Here is a 10,568-nt window from a genome sequence, read left to right on the forward strand (position 1 = left end):
CCTCCCATTCTACTTTTAAATACTCTAGGAACAACAAGTAGGCCTGCAGAGGATAACAGATCCATATTCTGTAATATATCTATATTTGTGCTGAAGCACTTCTGGATGGATGCGAGCTGCATTTCGTTGCCTTGTACTTGTGACGTGTGCAATGACAATAAAGTTGAATTCTATTCGATTCTAAGTTGTATGTGCATGTAAAAGAAACCATAGTAAATGTGCTTGTGTGGTGTTCTTGCCTGTTAAAGTTAAATCCTTTTCCATTAAAAGAACTCCGACTTTATTCTCAGAGGAACATCTCACCTCTTTTTGCCTGTTCTGTGATTCAGAGGAGAAGTTGTTGGTTTATTTTAAGCAGGTTTGGCATGTAAAGAGAATTTTCCCCATCTTAGATCCTCTGACTGGAGAAAAATGAAACCTCTTTGTTGACTACAGGATGGCAGGTTGGCTCTTGCTGCAGAGATGCTTTGAATCACAACCTGAGCAGCTGTGAGAACTTGCATGCTAATGACGTCCACGCCTTGCAGGACGACTGTTTCCACAGACACCCAAAACACAGCATATTACACAGAGCAGCGATGATTTCAAACAGAATGATAAGGAGGAAGTAGTTCATCTCCTTCAGTGATGAGCATTTCTTTGTCCACAGTTCTTCAACACAATTCTGCTGTTTTGATAAAAAACTGTCGATTATTAGTAAAGCCTGGCCGGCGTGTTCCTGGGCCCCAGCACTATGTGTGCCGCCAGTGGCGGTCCTAGCCAGTTTGGCGCCCTGGGCGAACACTCCCTCTGCCCCCCCCACAAAACATATTAAGGATTGTACATTAACATAAAATTGTTGTACACACACACATAGGAAGAGAGAGAGTATGCATAGTATGCAAACAGCCATCATAATTCGTCACACAATGAGAACAGGACAAATCAACAACTGACAACGACTCATTAATATTAAAATCTGTAACTTAATGTGATGTTTGGAGTTTAGTCTGTTGCTGTTGCTATTTTTACCATTTCTTCTGTAACCCACATAATTTCCTCAGGGATTAATAAAGTATTCTGACTCTGATAGTTTCAGGATGACCTGCCATTATCCAATCACACGTCTGCTTACCTCTTCTTTTCTCTTTTTCTAACCTGAGCACCTGATGGCTTTGAACTTTTCTTGTCCATCTTCCATTGGTTTGAATTTTGCACTCCAGTATGAACACCCATCCCTCAACCCGAGGATCACCACAACATGATCTAACAGACCTACACCTTAGTTCACAGATTCACTTTGTCTAGGGTGCATTTCTGAGATTTCATACAACCCAGGATTCAGATCATGAATCCATGATGGGCTTGGATTTACAGCATTATGGATGAAATGTGCTCTGTTTGGAAGCAGCCGGCCCCGCCCCTTTCGACGGCTTGTGTGAGACTTTAAATCATCAAACTGTAAATTTTAAATTGTTATTGATCCTTTACCCCTGGTCCTAAAGTATATATTTATTTTCTTACTCTCCTTACATATATTTTTGGTTTGCTTGCACTGCTGTAACTGGAGCCTTGTCGTCCCGTCTCTCTATATCAGGGATGCCCAATCCCAGTCCACGAGGGCCGGTGTCCTGCAGGTTTTAGATCTCACCCTGGGTCAACACACCTGAATCACATGATTAGTTCATTACGAGGCCTCTGGAGAACTTTAAAACGTGTGGAGGAGGTCATTTATCCATTTAAATCAGCTGTGATGGATCAAGGACACATCTAAAACCTGCAGGGACACGGCCCTCGTGGACTGGGATTGGGGACCCCTGCTCTATATACTGGACTGTAGCGGAGATGACAATAAAGTTTACTTTGACTTCAGCAGCGCGCAGGCGCACCGAGGGCTCGCGCTCACTTTTCGTGTATAGAATTTCGAAAAAACATCATTGCAGATTATACGTCTGTATCATGATATCTGGTGTTTTTGTGTTTGTTGGTTTATTTTTATTTTGTTTTACTTTGCGAGTTGGTTATTAGACGCTGCTTCAGCCGGTCAGAAAATCCTCGTCGCCCCGCCCTCTCCTCTCTGCCCCGCCAGCAGCAGGCGCACCTCGCAAACGGAGGGCGCCCTTACTCCCAGCAAATGGGCGATAGAAAACCGATCGGTGCCTACGAATTTCCCAATATGCGCTGGCATGACGTCGGGGCAGCATGAGTACAAGCTTTTTTTTTTTGCCGATGCCCGTGATGCCGCCCCGGGCAACCGCCCGTGCCACCCGTATCTAAAACCTCTACTGTGTGCCGCAGGAGCACGGGACGGTTTGTGCTTGCATCGAGGCGGGCCTGCAGGACTGCCCGTGCCTTTATGCCATGCCTTCTAGGGCCCTCTGTTGTTGCTGCGGTTACCACGTTTTTTTGGGCTCTATCATTGAGTCTTGTGCTTTCACTCTGGATTCTGCAGCCCTGTACAAAGCAGCGATTATTCCTGAGCAGCAGAGGAGTTGGGGAGGCCTGGGGTTAAAAGGGGCTTTGAATGAAGGCCATCTGATTCTCATGAAGCTCACTGGCTGCACGCTCTTTGTCTTCAGCTTTCTGAAATGCCCGGGCCTGACTGAGCGCTTAGAACAGACAACAGCTTGTCTCCTCACAATTAGAGGTCTAAATTTAACTAGAAGGACACAGGCTGAATATTTTCATGACTCTTCAAACTGTCATTATTTCATTATTTATATTGCAGACAGACCATGAAAAACATGAAAGCAATTACAACACTCAAGAAAATTACTTTAACCAGTCTCTGAAGCCCAGTGCTTTAATGTGTGGCCATGCAGAGCAGCTAGCTACACTCTGCTCCCACAGAGGGTGGGTAACAGTGCTGCATCCTCACTGCTGCCCTGCACACTGTGGCTGTTCTGATAAGAAAGTCTCAGAGCACAAGCGCTTGACTCCTTGGTGGCTGCAGCTCAGGAGGTAGAGCAGCTCACCTACTGATCGCTTCTTTCTAATATTGTCTTTAGCTAGCAAACAAAGCACGTGACACAACTGTGAATGAACACTTTATACATAAAAGTGAAGTGAACATAACTAGAGGAGCACTTTTACTATAGTCAGAGCCCTCGTGTATCATTCAAGCTACACTATCCGTCTGAGTTAAGCTGGATATGTGGGCGATATTACAGGACAAGCAGAAGAAAGACACAGAAGCCAATGCTTATTATATCACAGCCAATTAGACGCTGTCATTATCACATGAGCTCAGGCAGCAAACGATGGGTGCACTGAGAGGAAAAAGACTGTTTAAAGATCTAAACTTCATATTCTGCCTTTTGTCAGTTACTAACTTTCAGAAGTATGACACAATGGTAACACAATACAGAGGTAAAGGTAATGGAATACAATTTAAAAAGTGTACCTGCACATGGATGTGGCAGCCAGTCACACACTGAAAACATCTGTTTCCAGGCTCTCGTGTGTTACCAGTTGAACACAGGGTTTCTTATATTAGCTGCCATGTTGACATTTTCATGCATCTTGGAATTTTCTGTGCTGAAATCTGACCTACTTGTCCTACTTGGCTGATTTACTGGATTTTCCCTCGCGGAAACTTCTCTTACATGCACCATGAAGAGCCTTTACAGTCTTTTTATTGCACTATGGGAAGAATCTCACTTTTCAAATCCACGTAAATGCATTTGAAAGTTTTCAGCCATTCATCTGTCTTCTTAAGCTTCTCCAGTTCAGGATGAGAGGGTGGTTTGAGCCATAGTGTACACCCTGAACAGGCCAGCAGTCTGTTGCAGGGCTGGCACATAGAGGCAAACGCTCATTCACATCTACCACCGATTTCAATCATCAGTTAACTGAACCCCACGCCTGTGTCACCTGCTCCACACAGAAGGATCGTGGCCTGGAGTCAAACCCAGGACCTTCTTGCTGTGCGACATAATGTTAATCATCATTTGAAAGATGATTAACATTATGTCGCACATTTAGCAGATAAAAGACGTCCCTCAACAAAACGAAATCAGGGTAAAGCCGTGTGTCCATGTGGTCGTTATGAATAACAGGAGTCCAGCCAAGTTCCTACCAAGAGACTAAAAGTTTGAGCGTGTCTGGAAACCGTTTCATTGCAGAGCTGGTCCTGAGTGGGTGCTTAGATGTCCTGTGCACAAATACATACTCTGTACTAATATGGGACCGAGTGGCTCCCAGTAGCACTCTACACAACAGCGTGGCTGCTGCACACTGACCAGCACATAAGGAGATTCTGCAGATAATCATTGTTGGAATTTACAGGGTTTATTTTCACTTCTGCCTTTCATGTTTGCAACGCTACATTGTTACATAAATGTAGACATGATATACTCCCCAGATAAAAAGTAGTAATAGAGTAACATTCCTGTACTGTTTAACAGCGTCTACTGCACACTACATCGACTAGCTACACACAGGGAGGCTGGAAAGCCTGGATCGGTCATTCCAGCAGGGACACCACATTATTCCTTCAACCTAGCACACGTGTCTGTGCGGTGAGAGAAAGCAGCCACAGGGGGAATAGGATGAAACCCAGACCTGAAGAGGAGGGTACTTTAGTCCTTGTTAGGAACAGCCGCTGCTAGGGAGCCGGTGCTACCAATCAGGAGGTTGTTGGTTGAATTCCTGGCTTCTCCCACGTAAATGCAACATGTTCAGAGGCAATTTGGCGAATTGCCTCTGATGACTCTGTGTATGCATGTGAGGTGGAAAGTACTTCAGCACAGAATAAAGCATCTGTATGAGTGTGTGTGTGATTCAGGCTCTGATTGTTAAAGTACCGTGCACCGGTCCATCGTTGCCATCATACGATTCAGGTACTCTGAATATCTCCTATTAGGATCTACAGATGATTACATTTGGGGTCACACACTCTTGTCACAGACGACGCCTGTTAGCACCGTACCTGTGTGGGGGAGTGGTTACAGTCTGTTCCCCAACTACGAGCGCTGATGTCAGCCTCCAATCAGAGCGAGCGCTTCACCTCACAACTGCACGCTCGGAGCCTCTTTCCACAGACGTGACCTGATTTCCATGTTAGCAGTAGAAGCATGTTATAGGCTGGGATTAGTGCGTGGTCCAGGTTTAACATTAAAGATTTAAAACTTTATTTATAACATGTCGTTTTCATTGTAAAAAGCAGACTGCTTTACTTTGGGACACTGCACATAAATACAGCTCGGCCAAACAAGAGGGCACAGAACAACAAAGAGCAAAGGGAGGCTGGGAATTCAGGACTACTCCGGTCTAGCCATTAGCATGAACGCCAAACGAGGTACGTGCTCTTGGAGCCATCATTTCTTTGATAAAAGAGGCTATTAGCTTAAAAACGGCATCTGCCACTGTGTGCGTGTGGTGATTCTATGCTACGTCTTACAAACTTTGGAGCTGAGATCAAAGTCTAGGTGAAGATGAAATACAAAGCAACGTTTCAGATAACAGAGAATAAAAAGACTAGCGATAGCAAAAGACTTGCTCTGTTGTAGTGATAAAACACATCTGCTAACAGGTGGAGAGCCCGACTAGCAGATGTTCTGATCGTTGTAATGGTAGTCGTGGTGGTAGCCGGCGTGGTACTCGTCCTCGTGGAATTCAGCCTGATAGTCACTGTCGCTGATGTCGGAACCGTTGGTGCCGGTGCCTTGGCTGCCGTTAGTGTGGACGACCGGCTCGGTGGGGGGGGCGCAGTACTTGGGGTCGTAAACCTGGCGGCCCAGCCCGTACACGCTCATTCCTTTCTGAGACGCCACCTTGTTGGTGCCCATCTGCAGAGAGATGGTGGTGTTGTCCAGCGGCTGCACGGCCACTTTCTGATCAAAGATGTCTCTGCGAGTGCCGGGGGCCGGCATGCCCGCCTACAGGAAACATGGCGCACATCAGCACAACAAACACATTTACACAGAGGACTCAAAGTGATCACTGAGCAATAACGCAGAGCTTCACTGGGCACACGTTTCAGATCAAACTCGTTTGATTATTAGACAAAGGTGACTTTTTAAAATGATGGCTTGGCTTATTAAGATTCATTGTATGTAATTGCAGTTTTCAGACTGTGTTTTGTCCTGATGCCAACCATGCTAACCTCTGATGAACAGAATAGCAGGTCGGGTTAAGCAGCCGTCCTCCTGAAGACACGTCAGACTTTGTATACAGTGCAGGATATTTTATTTAAGCTATTTAGCAGGGACGCAGCAAAAGCTAACAAGAGTCCCACAATCACCTGGCTTTTATAATCAAACTGCTCTGTGCTTGATGCCAGTGCTGATTTCTGATAGGGTCTTCAATGCACGACGCTCCTTTGAGACGTTAATGAGGAAGAGACAGTCTCAAACCCACAGTGGCTGTTTCCTTCTTCAGGTGTTGACCAAAAAAGCTAAACTCATTTATTTATGAATCTGAGCCGCACACCTCACTGTCACTCAGCATGTGAAAAGTCGTATAGCTGTGGGGCTCACGTTCCACTCAAGTGTCTCACATGTTGTCGAGACACTCTTGGAGTAATGTTGGGAGGTCGGCCCCTCCTGGGAGGGCTGCTCCAGGTCTCCTCCGTTTGTGGTTTGAACGAGGCCCAAACGGCTTTGTTACCCCAATGCAGACTGATTTCACTGAGCTTTTCTCGTGTAGCTTTTTGAAAACTTCAGGACTGGCCTGGTGTAGCGAGTGAAATCAAAGCTTTTCCTTTAAGAAATGAAATCTTCAGGTTATCTTTGTCTAAACACACCAAGTGTGGACAATATGCGAAACAAAAGACCATGATAATGATCAGGGAGTGGGCCAATACTTCTGTCACAGCACGACACATGGTAGAGAGTAAGGACTGGGTTTCACCTGGCTGGCTCCTTTGTTGGTGCCCATCTGCAGGCTGATGGTAGTCTGGTCATAAGGTTTGTCAGTGTGAGTCTTTGGATCGTACAGATGTCGTCTCGTTCCATACGCAGTCATTCCAGCCTGACTCGCACACTTGTTTGTTCCCATCTGAGGAACCAGAGACACGAGCTCAGCAAACACAGTTCGTCTCATTTCACTCTACAGTGAACTGTTGGCATTTAAACGTATTTAAACGTATCAGGTTAAACAGGGAGTGTTTCTCTGCTCCATCAAAAGACACTGAAATGGTTTAAATCTAATGATGACACATCTCAGGTCATGTGACAGTCACACTTCATTTACCTGCAGTCCGATGACACACTGGCCAGCCTTGATCTTCTCATCATCGAAGTGTCGAGCTTGTTTGTCTGCATATTTCACTCCGATATCGATCTTTGTGTCAATGCCTTTAGTCTTAGCCTGTCAGATAACACACGCTCGTCAGACTGATGGCGCTTTGTGTTCTATAACAGAAGAAAGACGCACTCGTCCTCTGTGCTGTGCGTGCACTCACCATGCTAGCCAGTGCGAGTAGTGTTGTCTGGACTTGAGTCATGTTTCCGTTTTCAAACAGGTCATTGGCCTCAAAGATGTCATTGGGCTTCAGGCCGTAGGCCAGGATAGCTTTTATGAAATTCCCGAGGTTTTCCAGCTGCAGAGAGCATCAGGGAAACAGAGTGATAAGAGACGGAGCACTAATAAGACGAGTGACGTGCTTCAGCTGCAGCTCTGCAGTGTTTGTGGGTCGCGCTCACCTTGTGCCAGTTGAGCTGTGAAAGGTTGATTTTCTTCACTGAACCAGGCTGCAGCTTATTAATCAGTCTGTGAGACGCAGGGAAGAAAACATCACATTAGTCCCACTGCTGCAGCGGATATTAGAGATGGCACGATGCCACTTTTTTATGTCCGATACCGATATCATAAATTTGGATATCTGCCGATACCGATATGAATCCGATATAGTGTTTTTAATCAACAAAACTGTTTTTTAAAATATCTCTGCCGTTTGTATAAGTTAATACTCAAAAAACAAACAAACACTAAAGCTATTCTGTTATACCTGTATGCAAAAAAAAAATTTCATAGTTCAGCAATACTGATCAATCTAATAAACTTAAACCTACACCATCCTCCCTATTCTGGTATTTTAAAGAGTACTTAGCATAAATATTAAGCAACCTAACTAATAGGGTTCCAACTCCCAGCAACAACAAAAAAAAAAAAAAAAAATAGGGAACCACCCCTCACGCGCCACCTCATGATGCTTAATCGACGTAATCAACCTTAATTTGATGCAGTGTGAAAAAAAAATGCACAGAAATCAATTATTTTTCAAGAAATATTAAATAGATTCAACATCTTTCTTCAACAAAATTGCAGACTGCACAGATGATACCTTCCCAAAGGAAAAAGTACTATAGCTTACTAGGGTATATTAGACTTAATAGTTACTATATACAGTAATTGACTTCTATTCATTTTACATCAAATTAAAACTTTGGGTGTAAGATTCAGATAATTATTTATTAAAAGCTCGACATTTTTAATGAGAATAAGAAAGAAAAGTATGTCTTTGTGCCCCCTTTTCCCTGTTAATGCCCTATCGGCCCCCCTGGCTAAACTTTGCTAGATCCGCCCCTGCACAGTTACCAGCGTCAGCTACGTAGAAAAAGATCCTCGAGTAGAAAGTAATAAGAAATAAATTATAACAACAGCTGATCAAGCTTAAACGTGCTGCTGTTGTTCAGCCGCTGGTTTCCTCTTTCTGGTGCAAAGTGGGCCAAAAACAAACAAGAGAGACGATCAGCTGATCATTGATCAGTTTCATGATTGAAGTAGCAGCAGGAGAGGCAGTCGCTCGTTAAGCTTAACGCAGGAATGCTTTACAAACATTCAGAGATGGACTTACACACTTGCTTTACTTCTCTCGGGATAACTTTGTCGGAGATGAAATGCCGGGTTGCTAGCGAAGCTCCACATGCTATCTGCATGCCACAGCCGCTCTATCACGTGATGCATACTGCTCCGACGTGCTAACGTTCTGAGGTGAGTTACAAGTTTTGTGAGGTGCTTTCGTGATATTTAATGGATCGGATTACATTTTTTATTTTTCTCCGATATCCGATCCAGTAATTTAGGTCAGTATCGGACCGATACGTAATATCGGATCGGTCCATCTCTAGCGGATATCATGCAGTTCAGACATATTTCCTTCGATTGAGAGGACATTGCATCACTCACATAACTTCCTGTTTTATAACACTCAAAGTACCATCAAACCAAAATTCACCTGAAATGTGAATTTCTTCAAAATCAAGCTCAAACCATTAGAGAATATTCATAACCACCCCACAGACATAATGTACAGGTAAACAGCAGTGCTACTGACATCGCGTCACGACCTTAAATATGACCACGCCCTTTAAGGTGGCAGTAACCTGACCATCACTGAACCCTCTGGGGTTACGACCCATTCAGTTTGTTGGTGGCCAAAAGTAGGTCTGTAGTTTTTATTATTTTTATGGTTTTTGCCATTTTTTCTGCATAAAGCTTTTAACTAACTTCAGTTCTTTTCATAAATATAAAATAATTATTACTTTTTACATTTTTAACCCTTTAAACACCAGTTTGTTTGTCCACTGCACCAGCTGGAAGACAACCTCACAATTTTATATAATTGCATTGCTACTGAAATTTCTTGTATTGTTAATAGTAGAGTCTGGGGCATGTAATTGATTCACATCAACATTGATTATAATGCATTGTTGTTTTTGTGCAGGGAGAGAAAAAACATAAAAACTCCCTCTCAGCTTGTTTGTGGCCAAAAATGGACACCCCCTGTTTACGTTTACAAAATGCTATAAAATTCATATATATTAAGAAAAAATTCCACTTTTTCTGACTTGATTTTTTAAGATTAGCATCAGTGCTGCTCATGAAAATCTAAATTTCATTCAAATTCAGAATTTTAACCCTTTAAATACCAGTTAGATCACATAATTTTAATGATTTAAATAGGGATAAAAGCATAAAATCCCCATTTTTTTCTAAATAATACATGCAAACTGATTTATTTTCTAACCATGGTGGAGGTTAGATGCGTAGCAATAGTTAAAAGTATCAATGAGTATCAATGAATGGCCAAAAAGTAAATCACAAATGGTGTGTTAGTGGCCACAAAGGCAATTTAATGACCAAATAACCACTGAGATAACCAATAAAATGATCAAGATTCATATTCCAGTGTGTGCTTCTGTATGCATCCTCATTAGCAGCAAGATGTACTAACCACGGTAGAGTGGTTTTTGTAGGCACACTTTCTACACCTGGTGCAAGGGGCTGCTGTTCCAATCCTGGAGGTGCGCCTTTTGCACCTTCTTGTCATTTCGTTGGTGGGGTGGGTTAGGGGGTGTGGGGTAGTCTGAACACTCTAGTTCAGACTACTGTATCTTGAGATCAATGGCAGAAGTGGCTGAGAATTAAGGAGAAGGGTGTCTTGCAGTTGTTGAGGTCAGCTCTCCCAGGACACACATTAGTCATCCAGAACATCATAGTCAAATGAGCTTGCAAAGAAAAGCGTCTGGACTTCTTTAAGTTACTTGAAGACGTTTCACCTCTCATCCGAGAAGCTTCTTCAGTTCTAAGGTCAAATGGTGGAGAGTCCCAGATATAAACCTAGTGGGAGTTTCCCCCCACAG

At 43.6% G+C, this 10,568-nt stretch overlaps 1 protein-coding gene across 1 annotated transcript in view; it reads right to left on the bottom strand.

The window, feature by feature from the left end:
- Nucleotides 1-4,253: 4,253 nt before the first annotated feature.
- cnn3a (calponin 3, acidic a) overlaps nucleotides 4,254-10,568 on the bottom strand; it is a 20,830-nt gene continuing 14,515 nt past the window's right edge. Inside the window, exons 3-7 of the mRNA XM_005752692.2 lie at nucleotides 7,626-7,692; nucleotides 7,385-7,522; nucleotides 7,174-7,290; nucleotides 6,832-6,978; nucleotides 4,254-5,858 (exon numbers count right to left, since the gene is read on the bottom strand). Coding sequence (XP_005752749.1) covers nucleotides 5,526-5,858; nucleotides 6,832-6,978; nucleotides 7,174-7,290; nucleotides 7,385-7,522; nucleotides 7,626-7,692 — 802 coding nt within the window. The 3' untranslated portion in view covers nucleotides 4,254-5,525. The remainder of the gene's footprint in view (nucleotides 5,859-6,831; nucleotides 6,979-7,173; nucleotides 7,291-7,384; nucleotides 7,523-7,625; nucleotides 7,693-10,568) is intronic.

Source organism: Pundamilia nyererei, unplaced genomic scaffold, assembly GCF_000239375.1.
Source record: "Pundamilia nyererei isolate P.nyererei 1_Seehausen unplaced genomic scaffold, PunNye1.0 scaffold00373, whole genome shotgun sequence".
NCBI lineage: Eukaryota > Metazoa > Chordata > Actinopteri > Cichliformes > Cichlidae > Pundamilia > Pundamilia nyererei.